Raw genomic sequence first — 25583 nt, forward strand, 5'->3', positions numbered from 1 at the left:
AAAGCTTTGCAGTGCGCAGGCGCATCAATGAGGTACTGCAACATCCGGGACCCTATAGTATCCAGGTCGTCTCGTCTGCGCATGCGCAGAAACACTGGGCACAGGGGGCGGTAACTGCTGTTAAGTCCCGCTTGGTCCTGGAGTCTACGCGGATTTTCGAAGCTGGGGCTGGCAAGAGGCCGCTGGACGCCACGCTCCAGTCGTCAGCCCACTTCCTAGCTGAACAGCGCGAGGCGGCGGCAGCGAACCGGGTCCCACCATGGCCGCGAATGTGAGTATCCCCGGGCCAGCCGGGCCACACCCAGGCTTCCCTGTCGCCCTGGGGCTCTTCCCCGGGGGCCTCTGGGTCCATTTCGCCGCCTGAAGCTCCTCCGTGCGGCCGGGCCCGCATCTCCCTCTGCTTGCCGTGTCTCTGCCTTCGCCAGCTCATCCCTCTGTTCATCTCTCGGCCTGTCCAGCCTTCTTTTGTCCGTGTTCCTTGGCCCGCCTCGTCCTCGGCGTTCGTGCGGAGGCGGACTCGGACTCGGAGGTGTTGCTCCCGTACTGGGATCTGCTTGTACGCCTCTCCGCGGCCCCTCCTTGCATTCCCAGTTCCCTCCTGTACCTCGGGGCCCTGAAACTTGCGCATTATGAGAGTTGGACGCGACCTCAGAGAGGGGGCCAGTCCCTTGGGAGAGAGGAAGGCGCTCCAGCCCAAGTGGAACTGTTCAGCAATGGACAGACAGGGCTGTCTAGGCGAGCAGAGAGCTCTCCGCCCTAGGGAGGCTCTGTAAACCGAGGCTGTGATGCTGCAGAAAGCTTAGGCTGGTCTGGGAGCGAAGGAGTTGGGGGAAAGGGAGCATTTCTCTACTGTCGGGGCCCCTCCTCCTCCTAGCAAGGATTTGGCTGGAGAAGGCCTGGCTGAGGGCTGTTCCTTCAAGGCCTCTTCTCCCTGCGACTAGCCTTTCTCGGGAAACTGTTTAAGCCCAACATTCATTCAACAAGCAGCGCCTCCTACCAGGGCGCTGGGTGTGGGAGAAGCTGGTGACTCACCTCTCCGCTCGTCTGTAAAAGTGCTTCTAGGGCCCGCTTAGAAGCCCAGCCAACCCCAGACACACCCTCCCTCCTGCTTTGGTAGAGTGTCCTAGCAGCTCTCCCCTTGTCTGTCACACCCTATTTCCAGACACCGCCTCTGTCCCCAAGCGTCCTCTCTGCCTCCCACACCCCTTGAGAGACCAGGGTGTGCATCACCCGCAGCCCTAGTACACTTTGTCTCGGGTTAGTATCATCCACACTCCCAGGACATTTCGGGCCCACAGGAGGGTTAGAAGCCTTGAATGTTGTACCTTTTAGAAAGGCCTCAGAGGTATTCCAAGAGACTCAGGCTTGGCCAGGCGAGAGGGCAGTCAGGAGACCAGCCTGTCTGTAGTATGTGGACTCTTCGTCTGCTCCCATCACCACCACCACCATATTTTACAGATGGGGAACTTCCCTAGCAGGGGAAGGCACCTGCCCAAGCTCTCGTGGCCAGCTTGGCATGCTGTGACACGGGAATATGCTGAAAAGGGCAGGCTTTGGAGTTAGGGAGACCTGGGGGCAATCCAGATTCTTCCACCCAGTAGCTGTGTGGGCTTTCATCTCTCCAGGTTTATGTAGCCTCATGGATCAGTTACTGTGATATTTAAGGGAGACTGCTTAGCACAGTGCCTGGTGTGTGGTAGGTACTTAATACTTGAAAACAAGCCTGTCCTCGCAGGGTAGCACAGATGGTCCCAGTGGATAGAGATCATCTTGGGTACATTGAGACCTGACCCCTCACCAAGGAATATACATGCATTTGAGTATCCTCTGCTGCCAAGCATTTTTTGATTCATCCAGTAGCTGGGTTCACAATCAGTATCGCAGCAGCAGTACCTGTGGTGAAGGTACTATTCCCCTCTCCACTTTGTAAGTGAGTAAACAGAATCAGAGAGGTAGAGCAATTTACCCAGGCTTACACAGCAAGTGATTGGTGAACCTGGGCATCGAACCCAGTTCTGTCCATTTCCAGGGCCTATGTGTCGGCCTCTGTTCCCACCACTCATTGCTCATTTCTTCTGAGTCCTGAGTGCTGGGACTGGGAGGGGATGTGTCACTGGGGATGTCTGTGTGTGTGTGTGTGTGTGTGTGTGTGTGTGTGTGTGTGTATATAATGTGTGTATACATGTAGTACATAATATATGTATATATAAATATGTGTGGATATATAGATCCTTTATGATCCTCCATGTTTACCGGGAATTTTGGTTCAGAATGTGGGCTGGGTATGTCATATCACTGCCCACCTCACCCCTCCCCTAGCCTGAGGGGCACCCTCCTGTACCTCTCTTCCTTCCCTCCAAGGCCATCTTTGAGCCCCTTATCTTGATGCTGGCTGAGGGGAGGCCCAAGAGGAAGCCACGCCTTCTTTTCCTATTGCTGTCTGCAGCTGGCTCCCAACATTCAACTCATATTGTAGCCCAAGAGATGGGGAGCATAGACTGGAATGAGTAATGGGAGAGTAGCCTCCAGTCTGCCCGGATTTGAATCCTAACTCTTCCTCTTAGAAGCTGTGTGATCTGGGAAGATGACTTAACCCCGAGCCCGATTTTCTTATCAGTGAAATGGGGTCGTTATGACATCTAGCTCTTTGGGCTTGCTTGTGGGCTGGCCTGTGATAGACCGGTGTGTTGTTTGCCATTGTCATCATTATGATGGTCACCTGCCCCTATGTGGTGATTCACTCACCTAATGTTTCCAAATGGCATGGAAAGTCAAGACGACTTCTGGATTCATGGACATCTGGTCACTGGAGGCCTTGGCTGGTGATACTCAAAGACAATGAGAATGCGCCATCAGCTTTGTCCAAGCAGAGACTCTGACTCAATTCACTCCTCTGGCCCCCAGTGCCAGGATGGGGCCTGTCTTAGCTGGGCCCTACTTTACATCTTTGTGACTTTTGTCAGCTCACCCCCAACCTGGTGCCAGCCCAGTATCAGTTGTAGGGAAACCTGGTAACATTTCTGCTAGCTAACACGTGTACAGTGCTTACCACGCCCTAGGCCCTGAGCCACCCAATAACTATGTTCTTTGGTTCTCACCACAACCCTATGCACAGAGGAAATGGAAGGCACAAAGTGGTGAAATTGCTTGCCCAAGACCCTGTAGCTGGTATGTGGCAGAGTGTAGATTCAAACCCAGTTCTTCTGGCTCCAGAATCCTGCCCTAGACGATGACACTTTTGATCAGCAGTGGATGCACCCCAAATCATGCCTCTGTTATTGACCAAAGCCTGATCCACTCACCCTTGAGTTTGAGGCCCACTGTGAACCTGCCCAGAAATGCCTAGCTCCGAGCCCTTTCTTCCTCCATCGTTCCCACAACGCAGCCAAAGCAGATAGGCAGCTGCTCCCCCAGAACCACTTCCTACTTCCTCATCACTGCTGATGTGGTTCTCCCTTTAGGGATGCTCTTCTCCTAAGGTCTGCCTCTAAGATTCCACTCAAGGGAGCCTGCCTTGATACCCAGGTGGAAGGGATCACTCGTTGAGCACTGAGTCCACCCTCTCACAGGACACTCTGTGTGACCTTCTAATATTGTTTATGGTTGTGACCTCACTGCCCTAAGACTACTTCTGACCCCACAAGGGCTAGCACTGCTCTCAGAAAGCTCAGCCACTCCTTGCTGAATTTAATTAAAAATACATCTCTAATAATCTCTTTGTAAAATAGCTTGGCAGTTTCATAAAAAGTTAAACATATATCTTCTCTGTGAGCCAGCAGTTGTACTCCTAGGTATATTCCTATGGGAAATGAAAGCACATGTCTGTGTAAAGGTTCATATATGAATATTCACAGCAGCATTATTCATAACAGCGAAAACCTGGAAGCTGCCAAGATACCCATCCACTGACGAATGATTCAGCACATTGTGGTATAGTCATAAATGGAACACTACTCAGCCATGAAAAGGAACAAACTCCTGATAAACACCACAACATGGATGAATTGCAAAAGCAGTGCTCTGAGTCCAAGAAGCTGGGCAGAAAGGAGTTGGTGCCCCAATTCCAGTTTTCTCAAGTTGTAGAAGAAACAAAACTAATCTACAGTGGGAGAAATTTGAATTCAGATTCTCCCCATCCCAACCAGTTACCGCTGGTGGAGATGGGGAGAATTGGCAGCAAAGGGGCACAAAGAAACTTTTTGGGGTGATGGAAATATTTTGTACCTTGCTTTAGATGTTGGTCAAATGGAATATACTTTTGTGGAAACCCGCCAAACTGCACATTGAATATCTGTGTGTTTTTACCACATACAGTCAAAACTAAAAAAAAAAAAAAACAAAACAGAATAAATAGCAAATTTAATTTATTTTGAAAAACTAATTTTCATTCTGTGGCTATGTTTTTTTTCTTCAGTATTCCAGTACCAGTACCCGGAGAGAACATGTCAAAGTTAAAACCGGCTCCCAGCCAGGCTTCCTGGAGCGGCTGAGCGAGACCTCGGGTGGGATGTTCGTGGGGCTCATGGCCTTCCTGCTCTCCTTCTACCTAATTTTCACCAATGAGGTAAAATGTCTGGGGTCTTCCTGTGCAGAGTGAGAGTCCCCACCATGTCAGAGAGCAAAGGCTATGAACCCAGAGGCTGGATTTGGTAATAAAGGGCCTAGATTTTACAAAAGAGAAAGAAGGATACTGAGTTAATCACAGTTTTTTCCATTGTGATCCATCCCACAGCTGATGTGAGCAGGAAGGGGAGTAGATCAGTTCACACACCTGAAAATCCAGGGGTTAGCACCTGCCTCAGGCGTAGTTGGATCCAGGTGTTCATGCTGGGTCACCAGGAATCTCCATTTCTTCATCTTTTGCCTGTTTTTCTCTATTATGGTGTTTTTCTTGGGCAGGCACTTCATCTGTGATGGCAAATGTGGCCCCAGCAACTGGCTTACATCCAACCACTCAGCCCAGGGAAGAGAAAAACCATTTGTTTCTCTTCTTTCTTTTCCTTTCCCCTCCCTCCCTCCCTCCCTCCCTTCCTTCGTTCCTTTCTTCCTTCCTTCCTTTCTCTATCTCTTTCTCTCTCTCTTGTTTGTTTCTTTCTCTCTCTTTTTTTCCTTTTTTTTTTTTTAATAGGACCTCATGATGCAACAGTATATTTCTAAATCAATTGAGCAACAGTTACAGGGCAATCTCTCAGTGTCCTGGCTTGGCTGTCAGTCCTCTGAATCAGTCTTCGTGGCCAGGGGTCACTCACATGTTCTGATTGGCAAGGTCTGGGTCACATAATTTGAACAAGGGTTCAGATCGACCTAGGTAAACCACATGGGCTGAGTAGGGGAGAGGAGAGCCAGGCATGGTGGCTCAGGCCTGTAACCCCAGCACTTTGGGACGCCAAGGAGGGAAGATCGCTTGAGGTCAGAAGTTCGAAAGCAGCCTGGGCAACATAGCAAGACCCCATCTCTACAAACAACTTAAACATAAAAATAAAATTAAAAAAGAGAAGGCAGAGAAAAATGGGGAGAAAGGGACAGGCAGGCAGAAACATCAGCTGTTCCCACCACTGGGGCAGTGCTAAGATTTGTGGGGGCTAGTGGGTACCAGTGGGGCAGTGGGAAGAAGTCTGCCTGGGAAAGCAGGAATCTGGATTCCAGTCCTTACTTCCACTTGCTAGACCTCAGTTTTCCAACTGTACAGTGGGGAGATGGGTCTCAGTGCTCCCTGAGGCCCCATCCTACCCTAATACTTTGCAACAAGCACAGTCATGCTGAGCCACCCCTGAGCTGTTGAAATCCCCACTCCCCTTTGCTCCCAGGGCCGTGCGTTGAAGACGGCAACCTCATTGGCTGAGGGGCTCTCGCTTGTGGTGTCCCCTGACAGCATCCACAGTGTGGCTCCGGAGAATGAAGGAAGGCTGGTGCACATCATTGGTGCCTTGCGGACATCCAAGGTAGGCTTGGCAGGGGATGCTGACCTGCCAGTGGCTCGGGGCTCATCCTGGATGTTGTCTGGCTGAGGATTTGAAAGCATGGGCCTTGGAGATGGTCACACATGGGTGTGACTCCTGACTCCACCGCTCAGCAGCTGTGTGGACTTGTCTATCCTGAGTCTCGGTGTCTTCATGTATAAAATGGGGACGGTAATGGTAACAAGCTTGTGGCCAGCCTTGAGGATTTGGTGAGATTAGGTAACTAATGTCTTGGTACAGTGGCTGGCACTCAGGGAGTTGCTCTCATGACTGATGACCATGTGTGTCCAGTGCAAGGCCACAAAACTACCCTGGGTACCAGAGCTTTCCTGTTATTTGAACACCCTGTGTGCTGTTGGCACCATGCCATTGGGCCATGCAGCCCGGGCCTATACTGTGAGGGTCATGATCATAGGCACTATGTGTAAAGAACCTGGGACAGGGAGTGTCCTCGATTCTCCCCTGCAAAGCAGTGTAGGGCTCTCTACCCTTGTCCCCTTCTCTATTTCTTCCTCTTCCAGTCCAGCTTCCCCTGAGCCAGGCTTTCTGGGTTGACATGAATCTTTTTTTTTTAATTATTATTATACTTTAGGTTTTAGGGTACATGTGCACAATGTGCAGGTTTGTTACATATGTATCCATGTGCCATGTTGATTTCCTGCACCCATTAACTCGTCATTTAGCATTAGGTATGTCTCCTAATGCTGTCCCTTCCCCCTCCCCCAACCCCACAACAGTCTCCGGAGTGTGATGTTCCCCTTCCTGTGTCCATGAGTTCTCATTGTTCAATTCCCACCTATGAGTGAGAGCATGCGGTGTTTGGTTTTTTGTCCTTGCGATAGTTTACTGAGAATGATGTTTTCCAGTTTCATCCATGTCCCTACAAAGGACATGAACTCATCATTTTTTATGGCTGCATAGTATTCCATGGTGTATATGTGCCACATTTTCTTAATCCAGTCTATCGTTGTTGGACATTTGGGTTGGTTCTAAGTCTTTGCTATTGTGAATAGTGCCGCAATAAACATACGTGTGCATGTGTCTTTATAGCAGCATGATTTATAGTCCTTTGGGTATATACCCAGTAATGGGATGGCTGGGTCAAATGGTATTTCTAGTTCTAGATCCCTGAGGAATCGCCACACTGTCTTCCACAATGGTTGAACTAGTTTATAGTCCCACCAACAGTGTAAAAGTGTTCCTATTTCTCCACATCCTCTCCAGCACCTGTTGTTTCCTGATTTTTTAATGATGGCCATTCTAACTGGTGTGAGATGGTATCTCACTGTGGTTTTGATTTGCATTTCTCTGATGGCCAGTGATGATGAGCATTTTTTCATGTGTTTGACATGAATCTTATCCTTTATTTTTTTGGTTTCTTTGATTCTGTTTGAAGCTTTTGTCTGATCCAAACTATGGAGTCCATCTTCCGGCTGTGAAACTGCGAAGGCACGTGGAGATGTACCAATGGGTAGAAACTGAGGAGTCCAGGTGAGCTGTCGGGGTGAAAACTCTGTTGGAGTAAAGGAGGAGTGAAGTGTAGGTGTCAGGATAACATGCAGATACCTTTCATTTTGATGCCTTTGAAATTCAAGTATAACATCTTCCTATCAGAAAAGTGTGAAATTATCCCCAAATTAATAGCCAGTGATTTGGAAGTGGCAAAAATCCAGTGAAGAGTGGCTCCAAGAGGAAAGGGGGGTTGAGTTGCTCCCACATCTGGGAAGTTCCAGAGATGCATAAGCTTGAAGCATGACTTAGAGCAGGCCTGAAACACTGTCATTAGGATCAGCATGTCACCCCCGAGACCTCACTGCATCTCTGTGTTCAGCCTTCCCATCAGCTGTGTTGGTCCCATCTTCTCTCGTTTCTGACAGGAGTCCCAGGGCAGGTTCTCATTGACCAGGGCTGGGGTCACCTGGAGCTGGGGGGTGGGTTCAGCCCCACCTGAATCATATGGACTGTGATCGACGGGTGGAGAGGTGGTGGGAGGAGCAGGAGAAGGGCAGTTTCAGGAGGTCCCCCGCAGGGCTGTCCTGGAGCAGAGGATGCAGCCAGATCTCTGAGCCCAAAGGGCAGGGCTGGGCCCCTTGGTGTAAGGCCAGTGGGGGCAGATTTCAGCTCAGGATGGGAGAGCGCTTTCCTCCAGGCAGCGCCTTGGAGGGCAGGAGCTGGCTGGCTGTCAGGATTGAGTGCCCTGTCTTGGGGCTGGTGTAGAGAAGGCATCTGCCCCATCTGGGGAGTCTGATCTGGTAGCCCTGAGGTTGCTTCCTGCTCAGATGCTTAGAGATTACACTGCCTGGGGCGACGAGGCTAACCCCCGTGGCTGCCTTGCTTTCCCTGCAGGGAATACACGGAGGATGGGCAGGTGAAGAAGGAGACGAGGTACTCCTACAGTGAGTGCTGGGCCCCTTACGTGGTCTCTGCCCATGGTGGGGGCCCACAGCAGTGGCTGGACAGCAGGGCTGTTGGTGGGGCCATGAGGAGGATTCAGCACCAGGCATTGGGATCCCTGGGTGCCAGTCTTCAGAGCCCTGCTCTCCCACCCATCCACTGAGGCTCCCTGACCCACCTCTTTGGCTGTGAGATAGGAGGAGCTGGGCTGGTGAGTCTCAGCTACGTGCCACTCCTACCTGGGCTCTGAGTTGATTCCTCTCCCTGAGCAGACACCGAATGGAGGTCAGAAATCATCAACAGCAAAAATTTCGACCGAGAGATTGGCCACAAAAACCCCAGGTGAGAGCCAGGCCCCAGGCCTGAGTGCAGCTTTGTCTACGCTGGCAGGTCTCCAGCCTCAGTTTCTTCATCTGAATAACAGGATTGAGTTAATCCTGCCTCATGGGTTGAAAATGTGGGACATGGTTTTGAGACCAAGCCCTGTGCTGGGCACCAGGAACACAGAGACCTGTCTCCCCTGACCCCAGACAAGCTCCCCGCAAACAAGTCACAAATGTAAGGCCTGCACTAAGCGTCTAAGGGGATTTGCACACACGGGGCCAGGGAAGCATTTTGTTAATGGTTTGCCATGGGTGGGAGGACAATCAGGACAGACTTTCCAGAGGCAGCAGCATTTGTTCAGGCTTCTCAGGATTTCAGCAGAGGGAGGTTAGCTCCACGGCATGCCAGTGGTGAGGTGGGCATAACACTTGGGTGTGGCTAGAGAGCAGGCCTTGTTCAGCAATGGTCTGGGCTGTGCCAGTAAGATGGTCAGGGAATGGAATGCTCTGGGAGGGGCTGGTGAGGGGTGTAAAGTCCATGCAAGATACATCTGACAGCGGTGGGTGGGGCAGGACAGGCTGGCAGGGGTCTAGGCAAGAGGGTAGGAAGCTCCAGGGAACAGGAGACAGAGTGAGGGCGCTCAGTCCAGAGGAGGGGGCACAGGGCCCCTGGGGGTGGACAAGACAAGATGTCTGTTGTGCCTGGGCTAATCTGGACTTGCAGGAACCCCCAGGTGGGGACCCTGCCCAGCGCAAACAACCCAAAGGGACCCAGGCGGCTCCCACACTAGTGCCCATCTCTGACAGCTTCCTCTCTCCCACAGTGCCATGGCAGTGGAGTCATTCACAGCAACAGCCCCCTTTGTCCAAATTGGCAGGTTTTTCCTCTCGTCAGGTAAGTCTCAGGCCTCTCCAGAAGAGCTCATGCCAGAAGCACAAGGCCTCTCCCAGGGCCGGAGCTCCCAGCACTCAGCCTTTAGATGGCTAAAGGCACAGGATCAGTCTGCACCTTTCCCAGCACCATGCTTTGGGGGGCCAGGGGAAGGCGAATCCCCAGGAAGCAAGGGCTGACGTAGAAACCCCCACCCCACTCCATCCTACCAGGTTCCTCTGAAATCTGGATTGTTCCAGAGAATGACTCAGGCATGCATCCTCACCCTGCTGCGTGCTAGTGTCTGCTGAGTAGTCTCTGCTGAGACAGTCCTTCCTCAAGCAGACTCCGGCTAGTAGTAGACATGGGGTGGCTCAGTGCTCTCAGCCTAGGGCTCCCCCTCTGAGCTCCACCTGTCCCAGGAAGGCACTAGCCCATCACAGGCACCCCCCATTGACTCCAAAGAGAAGCTTGCAAGGGATAAGGTGGCACCATGGGCCAGAGTAACCCTGGGGCTCTGTTCCTGGGCCTGACCCATGAAGGTGGGAGAAGATACCAAGGGCCCAGATAGCCCTGGGGAGGCTGGATGATCCTGGGCCTGGCCTGGCCGCTGTCTGCTTTGTTGCTGGATGGTGCCTCTGTGCCAGCTGGGCCTGTCCTCAAGTAGCTCTCAACCCAGGAGGCGAGTCAGGCTTGGATGTGGATGGCCATAACCTTGATGGAAGGGAAAAGGGCTAAGGCCACTCCCAGTGCTGTGGTCATTCTGACTTGGTGGGAGTGGGCACAGGGAAAGCTTCCTGGAGGAGATGGTCTAACCCAGGGGAAGCCGTGGACGAGACAGAGTCAGAAAAAGGCACTGCAGGCGGGAGTGCCACGTGCGCAGGCTCCAAGGGCGTGGTGGAAGGGGGTCAGGCCAGGGACTTTGCAGATTGAGGTTTTCACCTGGTCCCATGGATTTCTAACCACTCTGGCCCCCTCAGGCCTCATCGACAAAGTCGACAACTTCAAGTCCTTGAGCCTGTCCAAGCTGGAGGACCCTCACGTGGACATCATTCGCCGTGGAGACTTTTTCTACCACAGCGAAAATCCCAAGTATCCAGAGGTACGCGGAGAGGCTTGGGCTTTCCAAATAGGAGGGTCAGGGCCCTAGGATCAGGTTCCTGCGCCAGGCAGATTTAGTTCAGTTGCATGCACAGCTGCACTTGGCCAAGTGCAGCTGGAGTGGGAGAGGCCCTCTGGGTGACGGCACAGCCTGGGCACGGGTGTGGAGGTGGGAGAAGAGCCTGAGGGGCGTAGCTGAGGCATCCTGGACCTGGGCCTGGGCCAGCTACTCCCTTCCTCACTCTCCCTGCTTCTCTTCCACCCCCAGGTGGGAGACTTGCGCGTCTCCTTTTCCTATGCTGGACTGAGCGGCGATGACCCTGACCTGGGCCCAGCTCACGTGGTAACCTGGCTTCCCAGGGGCAGACACTAAGTCAGAGCCTCACAACTTCCCCGGACACAGACACCTTGGTCAATGTCAGGAGTGCTTGGACCCCGTTTTCCCTGGGGAAAGGCACATGCTCGCACGCACTCTCAGCCAGCCATGCTTCTGAGCAGTTTCAGAGCTCCATGTCCCCACAGCCATCCATGGACCCCATGTTAAGAAGGGCAGCTCAAAAGGGGTGTCATAGTCTTGCCTTATGACAGGTGTTGCAGTCACACGCAGACCCTCTCCCCAAGCCCGTTTTGATCTGTCAATAATTGGTCTTATGTTCCTGGCCTATGTGCAGTCCCGCCCCATCCCCTGCTCTGCCCACTGCCCAAGGTACTGCCTGGAGCTTTGAATGGAGCAGCTCAGCCAGAGCTGCAGGGGTGGACGCACCCCCGGTGGATGTATAGAGAGAGAAGCCCCGGGGTCTCTGTGCTCACTTCCCCGGCCAGCACCCAGTCCCGGGAGGGTGGGCCATGGCTCTCGTGGGCGTATCTCCCGCTGGTCACCCCTCAGCTCTAACACCAGGTCCTCTGACCAGGTCACTGTGATTGCCCGGCAGCGGGGTGACCAGCTAGTCCCGTTCTCCACCAAGTCTGGGGATACCTTACTGCTCCTGCACCACGGGGACTTCTCAGCAGAGGTGAGTGCTGTGCCCCACTCGTACAGTGGGGGAACAAGCATGTCCTTCCTTCCTTCTAGTGGTTATTTAATAAGATCACAGTACCAGGGGTCATAGCCAGTGAATGAGGCAAGAAGAAGAAATAGCAGAATGTTGAGTATCCCTCATCAAAGTGTTTGACCAGGAGTGTTTCAGATTCCAGATTTTTTTGGATTTGCAGATATTTGTATATACATAATGAGATCTCTTGGGGATGAGAACCAAGTCTAAATACAGAATCTATTTATGTTTCATATATACTTTGTACACATTGCCTGAAGGTGATTTTATACAATGCAACCCGTCACATGTGGTCAAGTGTGGGATTTCCACTAGTGGCGTCATATTGGCATTCAGAAAGTTTTGGATTTTGGAGCACTTCAGCGTTTGGGTTTTTGGATTGTGGATACTGAGTCTGTCATGAACCCTCAGTGTGCAGGACTGTGCTAGGCACTAAACTCACTGTGCCTCACAGACTGTCCAGTAGAGGAGTGAGAGTGACAGAAACTCGTAAGTACTGATGCATCGTGCCGAGTGTTGGAAAGAGGAGAACAGGTGCTCTGATACCAGTGGACATCAGAATAGGACATCCCTTTCTACAGTGATCAAGCAGGGCCTCTGACAAGTGAGTTTTGCTGATGAGAAGGGGTTAACCCTGGAAGAATCAGTGGTCAGTCAGTTCCAGCAAGAACAGCCCAGTCCGGGCACGAAAGGGTTCACCTTTTAAGGGGGCACCCAGAGTGCTGTGGTCACAGCCCAGAGTGGGGAGAGGGAGTGGGTGGGGGGTCTTCACCAAAGTCTGTGTCCTTCCAGAACATCAGGAGGGTGGGGAAGGGTTTTGGGCCTCAGCTACCTGAGTATTCCTCTCCCACTGTAAATAGGGAGGGCTATGCCTCCCCCGGGTCCCAAGGAGAAGGGGTGCCAAGATGTGCTGATTAGTTCAGTTCTATGCCTTAAAAGTTAGCCTGTCTTCTCTAGGTAGGCAGTCCTTCTCTGCAGCAGAAAAATCGAGTCTTTAGTTTTTCTGTTGTTGATGAACACAGGTATCCCTGGTGGGGCACTCTATACCTGCCCTAACCAGGACTGCTGGAGTTTTCATTCCAGAAGGGCCAGAAAGGGGCAAGGCAGCAGACTGGCGTCAGGGGTTAGCTGTGACCTTTTGTTCCTATTACTAGATCCTCAGCAGCCATCTGTCCCGTTAGCCTCCAGTGTGTGGTGGTGCTTGGGCCTCACCAACTTCTGGTACCTGGCCAGGGCTAGGGTGTGGTCAGGCTGTTGCCCAGGAGCCCAGTTACCAGCCTCAGGGTAGGGCTGCCACCTCCCAGCCTAAAAGGCCATGAGTCACCCTTCCACCAGCAGCTGAGGGTCCCCAGTGAGTTTCTAAAATTAGGAGGCCCAGTCCAGGCCTTGCTCTCTCTCCCAGGGCTGAGGCCCAGCTCACAGAGCTGCCCCTCCAGAGAGGAGTGGATGGGGCCCATGGCGTAGGTTATGCCCCAGAAAGGAAGGCCCTGCAGTGCAGATGCTCAGGCGGCCTCCTCACCCCCTGGGCCTCCTGCTGCTTAGCAGCCCCAAAGCCCTGTCTTCCCCCAGCCCAGCGCCCACCCCCACACAAGGTCTAGGGTCTCTGCCAAGTGGAAGAAAAGGCCCAGAGCCAGGCAGGCAGCTCAGGGCAAAAGTCAGGATGCCCCGATTCCAGTCCCAGGGGCAGGAGAGTACAGCTGCCCAAGCAGGCACACTGCAGACGGCCCTGGCACTGCCTCCCACCTGCTATAGGACCTTGAGCTGGTGCTGATCTCTCAGGCTGTTTCCTCATTCGTGGAGGAGAAAATGTTTAATTACTATTAGTAATAGTCACAACATCCCTAACTGGTTTGGTTGTTGAGGATTATTCATTCATTCAGCAAGTTTTCATTGAACACCAGGTACTTCACAGACATGCTCCCTGCTCTTGGAAATGTAGCATTTAGTTAACTGCTTGAGGTGAGACCTTGGGCACATGACTTATCCTCTCAGAGCCTCAGTTTCCTCGTCTGTAAAGTGGAGGTAAGTATTCCTACCTCACTGAGTGAATCTGAGAATTAAATAATACTTGTAAACACTTAGGACAGTATCAGATAAATGGTGAGTGATAAATGTGATCTGTTTTTGTTGTTATGGACTCCGAGAGAGGGCCCGATTCAGATCAGAGGGTCAGGGAAAGCCCTCTGAAGAAATGGGGTTCAAGCAAAGCTCGAAGAATATGTAGGAAGCTGGCCAGGCATGACTCCAGGCAATCGCTGTAGGCAGAGCAAACCCACGCACGGATACACAGAGGCGAGGACGCTCGACCTGGACTGGGGACAGCAGCCAGCAAGGTCAGGGCACCGGCAGCAGGGTCGGTGTCCGGGAGGTGTGGCAGGGCTCTGGCAGGTGGCTGTGTGGAGAACACGGAGTGGGTGATAGAAGCAGGGCCAGTGAGGCTCCTGCAGGCAGTCGGTGGTGAGAGACTCGGGAATATGTGGCCTGGACTGGATGGGGTGGTAGGGGAGGAGCAGGTCATGTCTTTCCCATAGATGTGAGTGGGTGGGCGGGTGTGCCATGTGCTGAGATGGAGAAGGTGCCAGTGTCAGCACTGGACAGGCTGAGATGTCAAGTGGAAATGTTGAGGAGGTGGTGGAGGTGGTGGGAGCCGCAGGGCTGTGAGGCCCAGGAGAGGGCCAGAAATGCAGCTTTAAATTGGAGGGTCACGGCATATGGAGGCCAAGGAAGCAGATGGGATGTCCGGGGTGAGAGTATGGACTGAAGAAGCTAAAGAACTGCAGCATCTAATGGACAGGAAGAGGGGCAGCGACAGCGATGGAGCCTGAGAAGGAGGGTGCAGTGTCCCCAAGCCATGTGAAGAGGGTCTGAGATTAAACAGATCACACACAGCGCAGAGCATGCTGCCCAGCAGGCATGCTCAAACCTGCTCAGGGGTGGTGGGGAGGGTCCCGCTCATTCCAGGTGAGACCGTGGGCTGAGGGCTCCAGGTGCTGGCAGGCTCTGAGCTGAGGAAGGCCTGTACCTTCCACAGAGATCTCATGCCTTGCCCTGTGCTCTGCCAGATGGGCAGAAGGACTTAGCCCTGTAGGAGGCTTGCCCCACCTCCCTCTGGCCTGTTCAGAAATGGCCAATAGCTCCCGAGTTGGTACAGCCCCCTCAGGACCTGCCCTGCCAATTGGGTACGCCGCTGGCCCTCAGCATCCTGACCTGCCCCCACCTTGTCCTGCAGGAGGTGTTTCATAGAGAACTAAGGAGCAACTCCATGAAGACCTGGGGCCTGCGGGCAGCCGGCTGGATGGCCATGTTCATGGGCCTCAACCTTATGACACGGATCCTCTACACCTTGGGTAGGTGTGGGAGTGGGTCACTGCCCTCCCTTCTGTACCCCCAAAGGGCCTCCTCTGCCTGTCACATCATCTCAGCCCTTCCGGCCTGATGGGATGGCCCTTGTGCAGATACCAGGCATTTGGCTCATCTCTGTGTCCCCGCTCCATAGCCTTGGAATGAGGGAGCAGAGGAAGGCAGGTTTGAGGGCAGGAGCTGCCAGGGGCGAGGCTGGGTGGGGCCGACTCTGGGGCACTGGTCTCACTCCACAGCCTGAAGGTTCTTCTATCTGCTGGCTCGATCATTTGCTCATTCCTTTGATCCACAATTGAATACCACATGGGAGCCTGCCAGACCTGCATTTGAAATCTGTCACGTCCAAGCTCTGGATGCTTGGCCTTTCCCTTCCCATCTCAGCTTCAGTCACCTCACCCCTCACATGCAGCGTTTTATGAAATGTGGCAAATAGGAAACACCCAAAACTATCATGCTTCCTTCCTCACTCCAAAACCTGGGCTAGATTGGGGCAGCCAGCAAGTCTGGAGCATGAAGGAGAGTTCTGGGCCACTCCTTGACCTGAGGTTGGCACCAGCGAGCCCAGTAGGAGCCCCGTGGCCCAGCGTGGTTCGGGATCTGAGTGCCCAGGGTGACTAAGTATGTTCTGGGCCCAGGAGGATGGGGTTCTTCGGAGGACTCTCCATCCAAGCCTTTCCCTGGTGTATGTCCCTTCCAGTCACATGATTGGGTCAAGTCTTCTCTGGGTGCCAAGAGAAACCTCTTCCCCACTCAACATGCACAAGTCAGAAGAGGTCTGCCTGGACATCTTGGGCTGTCTGAGCTAGGGGGGACCACTTCCTTTGTTTACAGTTGGGAAAACAGGCCCGGGAAGGGAAGGACTCTTTCCCTGAGCCTTTCTTTGGACAGTTGAATTGTGCTCAGAAAGACCAGTGACGTGGTGGGCACATTAGCGAGAGATCAGCATTTAAACGGAGTCCTCTTTCTTCCCTGTGTGACCTTGGGCAGACCAGTTCCCTTCTGGAGCCTTGGTTTCCTCATGTCTGTCTCAGTGGGCCCTTCTTTGGATCTCTGATGTCCGTGATCCCAATTCACTCTACATCTGGAATGCGCCAGACTCAGGACAGACTTAAGAGCGTGGAGGGACCCCCAGGGTGGGTGGGGAGAGTCAGGAGTGCAGCAGGGAAGCACACAGTCCCCCATGCGTTTGATAAATACCAACGTGTGTAAGACTCCACAGCAAGAGACAGACAAGGCTCAGAGCAACGGCTCAGAGCCCAGGCTCTGGGCCCATACGGTCTTGAGTTCAAATCCTGGTTCTGGCACTTTCTAACAGGAGGACTGGTGGTGAGTTTCTTAATTCCCTGAGTCTCAGTGACCCTATGGGTAAAATGGAGTTAAGAAGAGTACCTACCTTACAGGGTGGGCATGAGCGCTTCGTGAGATGGTGCACATGGTGCCTAACACATAGGCAACGTTCAGAAACATGAACTTTGCTTATTATAAGGGCTGAGTAGCAGTGCTGTATGGGAACAGATCAGGATGAGGCCAGGTAGTGGCTTGCAGGGTGTGCTGCAGGCATGATGGGGCACCAGGGCTTGCTCTGCAAACCCAGTGATTCCAGACCATTGGTGGCCTCCTGGGAACTGAGTGAAGATTCCCTGAGTGGACATCAGCTATGGAATGCCAACCTGGAGAGGTCACACAAGGCAAGAATAGGGTAATTCCTCATGAATTTAGCTGGATTTTGGGCTTTATCCTATTGGACCAATAGTCTGTGAGATTCTTGAGGAGAGGCCAATGCTTAGGCTAATTTATTTCCTCTAGCACCTGCTGGTTCAGTGCTGAGCACATAAATCATCAGTAACATCCTGCTGCATGAATGAACCAACACCTTTAGGAATGGCTGAGAGGCCCAAATAGGCACCTACAGAAGGCTCCACCCACAGCCTCTTGTATGTGTGCAGGACCCAGGTTATTTCTAGCATTACAGGCACCTGTCTTTATACTGGTCTCAGACTACTCTCCACATAAAGTATTAAAGTTTACAAAGCACTGCAACATCCTCTCCCCTGGAGCAGGGTAGAGTGGGTGGCTTAGACAATGGGCCCAACCACGCAGCTCATAGCAGAGGCTCCTGTGCTCCCTTAGCTCTCAGAACGAGGCTCCTTGCCTTCCACCCCACTGATCCTCTCCCCTCCTCATGCACATAGCAACATGGGCCCATCCTCATCTAGGGACAGGAGCGATCTGCTGAGCTGGTGAGGTTTAGAGCAGGTGGCACCTCATCACCTTTCTCCTTTCCACAGTGGACTGGTTTCCTGTTTTCCGAGACCTGGTCAACATTGGCCTGAAAGCCTTTGCCTTCTGCGTGGCCACCTCGCTGACCCTGCTGACCGTGGCGGCTGGCTGGCTCTTCTACCGACCCCTGTGGGCCCTCCTCATTGCCGGCCTGGCCCTTGTGCCCATCATTGTTGCTCGGACACGGGTGCCAGCCAAAAAGTTGGAGTGAAAAGATCCTGGCACCCGCCCGACACCTGCGTGAGCCCTAGGATCCAGGTCCTCCCTCACCTCTGACCCAGCTCCATGCCAGAGCAGGAGCCCCGGTTGGTTTTGGACTCTGCACCCCCTCTCCTCTTCAGGGGCCAGACTTGGCAGCATGTGCACCAGGTTGGTGTTCACCAGCTCATGTCTTCCCCACACCTCTTTTTGCCAGTAAGCAGCTTTGGTGGGCAGCAGCAGCTCATGAATGGCAAGCTGACAGCTTCTCCTGCTGTTTCCTTCCTCTCTTGGACTGAGTGGGTACGGCCAGCCGCTCAGCCCATTGGCAGCTGACGACGCAGACACACTCCACGGAGGCCTGCTGATAAAGGGCTCAGCCTTGCTGTGTGCTGCTTCTCATCACTGCACACAAGTGCCATGCTTTGCCACCACCACCAAGCACATCTGACCCTGAAGGGCGGCCGTTAGTCATTACTGCTGAGTCCTGGGTCACCAGCAGACACACTGGGCATGGACCCCACAAAGCAGGCACACCCAAAACACAGTCTGTGGCTAGTACCTGATTTGGTGTTTGAAAGAGAAGAAACACTGAAGATGTCCTGAGGAGAAAAGCTGGACATATAATGGGCTTCACACTTATCTTATGGTTTGGCAGAATCTTTGTAGTGTGTGGGAACGCTGAAGGTCCTATTTAAGTTTTTCTTCATTACTTTGCTGCTTCGTGTGTACTTTTCCTACCCCAAGAGGAAGTTTTCTGAAATAAGATTTAAAAACAAAAAACAAAAAAAAAAACACTTGAATGATTAATATTACAGACTGTTACAGGAAACACCCTTTAGTCTGTCAAATGAATTCAGAGCACTGAAAGGTGTTAAATTGGGGTATGTGGTTTGACTGATAAAAAGTTACCTCTCAGTATTTTGTGTCACTGAGAAGCTTTACAATGGATGCTTTTGAAACAAGTATTAGCAAAAGGATTTGTTTTCACTCTAGGAAGAGAGGGTGGAGAAAGCACTTGCAAACCTCTGGCATCAGAAACTCCCCTATGCACTTGAAGATGGTTTCAAAGATTAAAGAAATGATTAAGAGAAAAGGTTGGAAGCTTTATACTAAATGGGCTCCTTCATGGTGACCCCCCGTCAACCACAATCAAGAACTGAGGCCTGAGGCTTGCTGTACGATGCCCACGCCTGCCTGGCTGCTTTCACCTGGGAGTGCTTTCGATGTGGGCACCTGGGCCTCCTAGGGCTGCTTCTGAGTGGTTCTTTCACGTGTTGTGTCCATAGCTCTAGTCCTCCTAAATAAGATCCACCCACACCTAAGTCACAGAATTTCTAAGTTCCCCAACTACTCTCACACCCTTTTAAAGTATGTTGTAACCAGGATGTCTTAAATGATTCTTTGTGTACCTTTTCTGTCATATTCAGAAACCGTTTTGTGCCTGCTGGGAGTAATTCCTTTAGCAACTGAGTATTTGGTAGCTGAATAAGGGGTCAGAACTTCTGAAACCAGTGATATGTAATCATCTCTATTGGCCTGGGGTGCCTGTGCTATAAATGAGTTTCTTCACATGAAAAACACAGCCAGCCCAAGATGACTTATCTGGGTTTAGGATTCAATAATATTCACTAACTGCTTATTACATGAGCAATTTCATCAAATCCCCAAACTCTTAAAGGATGCTTTCGGAAAACACACAGTATACCTAGATGATGACTAAATGCAAAATCCTTGGGCTTTGGTTTTTTTCTAATAAGGATTTTAAATTACTGCCGACTTCAAAAGTGTTCTTAAAGAGAAAAATAATGTTAAGAAAAATTTGAAAGCTTTGGAAAACCAAATTTGTAATATCATTGTATTTTTTATTAAAAATTTTGAAATAAATTTCTAAATATCTTCTGGTATGGGACTTTGACAAACATCCTATTTTTAGTTTCAGATTTTTTTTTGGCATTCTTTCCAAAATTTCTGTAAAGAATTCAGCCATAGGATTTATTGAGAACTGAATTTTGTGGAAATCTGAGCTTTCAGTGGTTAATTTTTTTTTTTAAGGGCAACTCAGTATCTCTTGCACTCAGAAGTCTTCCATACTGAAGCCCACTTTGTTTTGGCTTGATTTAAAGTGAATGACTCAGCTTCATGCATCTTCAGAATGTGCTAGAAGAAGCGGAAGGGGCAGCAGTGTGCTCCACTGCCAAAGGCATCCTGAGTTGACACGGGAGACCTGAGTTCTGAGCCAAAGATTGCTACATACTGGCTGTGATGTCGGGTAAATCAACGATCTGAGTCTGTTCCCTCATCGGTACAATGGGAACAACACGTGTCCACCTCACAAGGTTGTTGTGAGGGCCAAATGAGACAAAGCCCATAGAATGCCTGACACATGCGGCATTAATTTTTCATTCATTTTGCTTCCTCTTCTGAAGGAAGGCTGCTAACTGCCCACTCTGATGCTAGCAGTTTGCTTTATTTTTTACAAGCAGGTGAGTGATAACTTTCCAAAACCTACTCTTCTGTTTCTCAGAACCTACTGTTTCATTTAAATAATGCCTCCTTGTAGCTGACATATGCCTGAAGAAGTTATTTCTGCAGAGACATGGCAATGCCATCATCTCAAAACCCCAGAAAGACAAGCGTGGTGGTGCATGCCCATGGTCCCAGCTACTCACGAGGCTGAGGTGAGAGGATTGCTTGAGGACTAGAGGTGGAGGCTGCAGTCAGCTGGGATCACACCACTGCACCCCAACCTGGGCAAGAGTGGAACCCTGTCTCAAAAAATAATTAAAAAAAAAAAACACAGAAAACAAGTTGCCTCTAGGAGGGCCGAGCTCTGGTGAGGAAGTATGAGACCAGTTTCCATAGCAACCCCAGTCTGTTTCTCTTGTTAACAAGAGGTTCCAGCCAGCCTCTTGCCACATATGAGTCATAACCCAAGTGTTTTGTTTGTTTCCCTTGGATAAAAGTGACTCCAATTTTTAATGGCTCCTCTCAAAGATTAAGATCTCTTCACTAAATACAGAAAAAAATCCATATGTAATGAATTCCCAGCCTCCATGAAAACAAAATGGAATCTTTCATGCTGTCTCAACATAAGAATAAATTGCTCTGTCACATGGGTGTTCTTACCGATATAAATCTGAAAAGCTGTGCACAGGCAGTGGTGTGTGGGTGCCTGCAGTCCTGAGGAGCTGGGACTGTTTCCTGAATAATGCCTTTCTACCACACACGGTGGTTGTGAGGGCCAGCTGAGGTAAAGCCCTCAGGAAGACCACTCAAGCCCAGGAGTCCAGCCTGCGCAAGACAGTAAGACCCCTTCTTAAAAAAAAAAAAAAAAATCTGAAAGAAAATATAGAGCCAAATCTTTAGATAAATGCTTTATTTTTTTCTCAAAATGTTATAAAAGTTATTTCTCCTTAGTACAGAGCTTTATACATTTTATCTAGTAATGAATAGAATCTAGTTTAACACTGATCTATTTTACTAACATTTCCTTAATTTTCAATTCGTATTTTTCCTTTCCTGATTTTAGCTCTTTTTTTAGGCTTCTGCCACCACAAAATGTTACTTGGAAAACTAGATCCCAGCAGATGACCTGTACTTCTCTGCTCTCTCCCCTACTGCAAAGAGGCAGCGAGGGCAGCATTAGTAAGCCTGACTCAGGGGAAGGTAAGTGGCCTGCAGAGAAAGGGTCCTAGGTCCGCAACCGAGGCGAGTGAACTTGTCGGACAGATGAAGACTCTAACTGGAAGAAACGATCAGCGCATTCATGGATGCACCACCATCCAGAAATCTCCATATAAAAACTGATGTTTCTAAAGATGGAAAGAACAGGTCTAGGAGGCAGGAGAGTATCTCCTGGCAAAGTGTTCTGTAGCTCAAAGAGTGAGTGGGCTTTGGTAGCAAAAAGCTTTGAAGGCTTCACCCTGGGTGAATGTGACAAGGGCTGGGGCCAGACGGGACCTGCAGCACCTCCTCAGCTTGGCCTCGTCTCCCCTGACCCCGCCTCAGTGCATGCTGCCTCAGTTTGCCTTCTCAGCAGAGAAGCCCCCATCACCAGGGGCTGGGCATGCCCGGGGCAGGTGTGGGACCTGTAGCGGGGCAGCAGCAAGTGGTGGGTGCCCCTCTAGTGGGCGCTCAGCTCACAGCTTCTCAAATGGGAACAGGTGGGAAGCTGCTGCCTTCTTTTCCCTTTTGGTCTTCTTGGGCCCACCCTTCAGCTTCTGCTTTTCTTCATCTTCTCGGTTTTGAGGCCAGGAGGCAGCCAGTATCCTGGCCGCTTCTGCTTGAGAGCTGGTCCCCTCCTCTTCATCAGAAGAGAGTCCCCCTCCTGCATCTGTGTGGGGAGCTGCTGCCTCACTCTGGACAGGTGGCAGTGGTGGGAGGACACAGGCGAGGGTCAGTAATCAGATACCAGGAAGCCCCATGAAGAGGCAGCAAGTTCTCAGCCTGCCCTAAGCTGTGTAACTCTGGGAGGACAAGGGCATGGGACAGGGCGGGGAGAGAGCCCAGACCCTTCTTACTGAGCCTTCCCAGCCTGGGGTGCATCCAAGCAGACACTGGAGCACCTGCTATGAGCTGAGTGCTGGGGGACACAAGGATGATGGCTGGGCAGGAAGCTGCCCTCTAGGAGCACACTGCCTCATCTGGGGTGCCTGTGATTTGTGCCTTGCATTTGCTACCTCATTTCTGGACAAAAGCACATGATGTCTTGAACGGGCAAGATGCACAGTTCAGCCCTCGGAGCCCTAAGATCTGAGGCGGCACTCCCTGCCAGCTGGGATGGCTGGGGAGGGTTTGGATGGAGAAGGCGGCAAGGAGCTGGTCAGAACATAAAGCCAGATGAAGGGCTTTTCTCCACCAGAGGGACTGGAATGAGGAGCGTGACAAAAAAAATGTTGAAAGGCAAACAGGCAGAACAGAGGGTTGGAGAGAGGGAACAAAACATGCCAGAGCAGTTTCTGCTGTGTCTGACACAGCACTGACTACACCTTGTAACTGGGCCTAGGGTCCGTCTTCCCCAGGGAGGGGCCCCCTTGAGGGCTGCATGTCAAATTCACACCTGTGTCCAAGCCTGGCCTGGCACATGGCAGGTGCTGTGAGAGAGGTACTGAGCAGGCCACTGCAGGCCTGCAGGATGGTCACAGGCACTGGGAACACTGGAAGGCGGAAGGGTGCACCAAATGCAGGACACTTGGCCCTCCCTATGTGTTCAGCACCAAATCAGACCCATGGCATCGCTCATGCGGACAGTAGAAACAGGGACACTGGGACAGGGCTTGGGGCAGAAGAGCCAGCTGAGGCCTCACTCCAGGGACACCTCTCCCAACAAGGTAAAAACAAGCAGCCTTAGAGACAGAAGACTGAGGTGTCCTAACACAAAGCTATCCCTGACTTGATGCTGGGGCAGAATCTGGGCCAGGCCTTTCTGAGCTGCATCTCCAAGAAACTGACCCTGGGCTTGTCTTCTCTGCAAAGAACCTGCACTGACCTTGGGCCCGTAGCGACGCTTCAGCCTCTCCCTGATGAGCAGACCTTTGGCCAGCAGCTTCCAGTTCCCTAGAGCCCGCTTCTCCCTTTTCTGCAGGCAAAAATGAAGTGGGAGAAAAGTGTTAAGCACTGACATTTTCAGGAAAAATATTAAGATGGAAACTGTGAACACAGACAGATATATACACCACTTTTAAGATATAGCCTGTCCTTCACACCAAGTCTCACTTCCAAAAAATTGATCTGATTTACAAAGTGATATACTATACCTGAAAGCCACAAAAACAGACAACTTTTTAATCGTTACTGACTCCAAAATCTTTAGTGGGTGAGGTCTTCCAGAATCTAGACACAGGCGATTCAAGACAGAGGCAGGTGTGGGCAGCAGGGGCAGCAGACCCCAGAGCCCAGACCCAGGGTCCTCAAGGACAGTAACAGTGAGTCTGCGGGGTGGGCAGGAGCCTGCTGTATTCAGTGCTTGCTCCCTCAGGTGCCTGCCACGATGTCAGAGAGGGCTGGGAAGAGCCTGGGAGCACACAGAGGCGGCCTGGGGAGGGAAGAGGCCACCCGCTGAGTGTTGCTTCCCGCTTCTGCTGTCCCTCAGTCCTGCCTATGCACTTACCTCCTTCTCCTTCTTTTCAATGATTGCCTGCTCATTTTCCCAGGCAGTCAGGAGCACGTCTTTGAATTCCTCGCAGACGATGTATCCATCAGTCCTGTGGGGACACAACGCGATGTCAACCCTCGAGCCTGCTGCCTGCTCTGCCTCTCCTCCCTCCCCGGTTTGTGGAAGACAGTGGGCCACATCTGAGCACCAGGGGTCCTGAAGGATGTCCCAGGTCAGCCAGTGTCCCACACCCTCTGTGCAGAAGGCAGGCCTGTGGAAACTGGCGCTGCCTCTTCCTCCCCAGACTCTGCTTAAGAAAGCTGGGGTGAAAGCCCCTATCCAGCCTCACCCATCACAGAACAGAGCTCACTAACCAGGCAGCTGCCCAGGAAGGATGCTGACTGTTTTCTGCTCACTAGCCTGTGAGTCCCTGAACCTGGGAAGAATGTTTTAATCCAGCATTAGGATGCTAGTTTCACTGGCTCTGTTCCCTCTGGAGGGAAGCCAGAATTGGTAAAGCACTGATTTTGCAAATCCAGTGTAACATCCTGAAAATTGGAGCCACCAGGCCTCAACTCCCAGCAGCCCCATGCCAGCTTTCCATCCCCATCTCTGGAGCCACCCCTCCCCATCCCTCTGTTTAGCCTCCATCAGAGGCCCCTCACGCACACAGGATGGGAGTAGCCGCCATGGAAATCAAAGCCAGTGATGGCCTGGACACAGTCGATGTCCAGCTTGCGGGCCACGCGGTGTAGATTGGGCAGGTTCAGCTGGACACAGCCAATAGGCATCATGCTGGGCAGGAAGAGGTACACATTCCCAAACTCGTTCCGGGGCACCTGTGGTGGGTGAGCATGTCAGGATTTGGCCAGCAGGGGAACAAGGCAGCCCGGTCCTGAGCCCTTCTGATGCTGCCCTTACCTTCCCGTCCACGGCCACGGGGGGCTGATACTCCTCTGTCTGCCAGTAGCCAAACAGGCCCAGGTCATTTTCTTCTCGCAGCTGGGGCTCAGCAAGTCGGGCTTTCCGAGCACGGTTGGAAAAGCCTTTCACCATCTGCACCAGAGGACACGGCCACAGTTTACAACAAAAGCGTCCAGTTCCTCAGCACCGGGCCAGGCACCATGCTCAGTGCTGCATGCCTCGTACCTGGTGAACCCTCACAACACGCCTACCAGTTGGGGTGCTTTTTCTCCCCCCCCCCTTTTTTTTTTTGAGATGGAGTCTCTCTCTGTCGCCCAGGCTGGAGTACAGTGGTGCAATCTTGGCTCGCTGCAACCTCTGCCTCCTGGGTTCAAGCAACTCTCCTGCCTCAGCCTCCCGAGTAGCTGGGACTACAGGCGCCCGCTGCCACGCCCGGCTAATTTTTGTATTTTTAGTAGAGACGGGGGTTTCACCATGTTGGGCAGGATGGTCTCGAACTCCCGACCTCAGGTGATCCACTAGCCTCAACCTCCCAAAGGGCTGGGATTACAGGCGTGAGCCACCGTGCCTGGCTGCTCTCCTTTTCTTACTACAAGCACTAGCTAACATTTATGGAGCGTTCTCTGTCCCAGACACTATTCTCAGTGTTTTTTTTTTTCCCCCGAGACGGAGTGTTGCCCAGGCTGGAGTGCCCTGGTGTGATCTCAGCTCACTGCAACCTCCACCTCCTGGATTCAAGTGATTCTCGTGCCTGTCTCCTGAGTAGCTGGGACTACAGGTACCCACCACCATGCCTAGCTAATTTTTATATTTTTGGTAGAGATGGGGTGTCACCATATTGGGGTATCACCATATTGGCCTGGCTGGTCTCAAACTTCTGACCTCAAATGATCCACCTGCCTTGGCCTCCCAAAGTGCTGGAATTACAGGCATGAGCCACTGTGCCCAGCCTATCTTCAGCGCTTTATATGTTATTATTTAATTTTTTCAACAAACCCACAATGTAGGTCTTATTATTGCCTC

The 25583-nt window shown here is 51.8% G+C and overlaps 2 protein-coding genes across 4 annotated transcripts in view; one reads left to right on the forward strand and one right to left on the reverse strand.

Annotated features, from left to right (window-relative positions):
• The first annotated feature begins 82 nt into the window (after positions 1–82).
• TMEM43 (transmembrane protein 43) lies at positions 83–19446 on the forward strand. 2 transcript variants are annotated; one of them, XM_032149786.2, is made up of 12 exons: positions 84–271; positions 4415–4564; positions 5808–5942; positions 7357–7451; positions 8307–8356; positions 8627–8696; positions 9502–9572; positions 10529–10650; positions 10918–10992; positions 11561–11662; positions 14931–15048; positions 17350–19446. In XM_032149786.2, the coding sequence occupies exons 1-12, from the start codon at positions 260–262 to the stop codon at positions 17550–17552; spliced, it is 1203 nt and encodes a 400-aa protein (XP_032005677.1). In that variant the 5' UTR covers positions 84–259; the 3' UTR covers positions 17553–19446. The 2 variants fall into 2 exon arrangements, 1 of the variants encoding a protein (XP_032005677.1); XR_009213069.1 differs by lacking the exon at positions 17350–19446 and having other exon boundaries at positions 83–271; positions 11561–14034; positions 14931–14976.
• Positions 19447–20903: 1457 nt separating this feature from the next.
• The window catches only part of XPC (XPC complex subunit, DNA damage recognition and repair factor), a 33694-nt gene continuing 29014 nt past the window's right edge, over positions 20904–25583 (reverse strand). The window contains exons 12-16 of one of the 2 annotated variants that reach the window (XM_032149787.2): positions 24558–24692; positions 24306–24475; positions 23652–23745; positions 23031–23120; positions 20904–21900 (exon numbers count right to left, since the gene is read on the reverse strand). In XM_032149787.2, the coding sequence (XP_032005678.1) occupies positions 21682–21900; positions 23031–23120; positions 23652–23745; positions 24306–24475; positions 24558–24692 (708 nt within the window). In that variant the 3' untranslated portion in view covers positions 20904–21681. Of the gene's footprint in view, positions 22409–23030; positions 23121–23651; positions 23746–24305; positions 24476–24557; positions 24693–25583 lie in introns of both variants that reach the window. The other variant, XM_032149788.2, reaches the window with a different exon arrangement.

This window comes from Hylobates moloch, unplaced genomic scaffold (genome assembly GCF_009828535.3).
Source record: "Hylobates moloch isolate HMO894 unplaced genomic scaffold, HMol_V3 SCAFFOLD_4, whole genome shotgun sequence".
Taxonomy (NCBI): domain Eukaryota; kingdom Metazoa; phylum Chordata; class Mammalia; order Primates; family Hylobatidae; genus Hylobates; species Hylobates moloch.

Excerpts from the sequence above, each read along its gene's own strand:
- TMEM43 (XM_032149786.2), top strand. Across the intron at positions 8,697-9,501 it reads ATTGGCCACAAAAACCCCAG|TGCCATGGCAGTGGAGTCAT; the intron begins GTGAGAGCCAGG and ends TCTCTCCCACAG. Across the intron at positions 15,049-17,349 it reads ACGGATCCTCTACACCTTGG|TGGACTGGTTTCCTGTTTTC; the intron begins GTAGGTGTGGGA and ends TCCTTTCCACAG.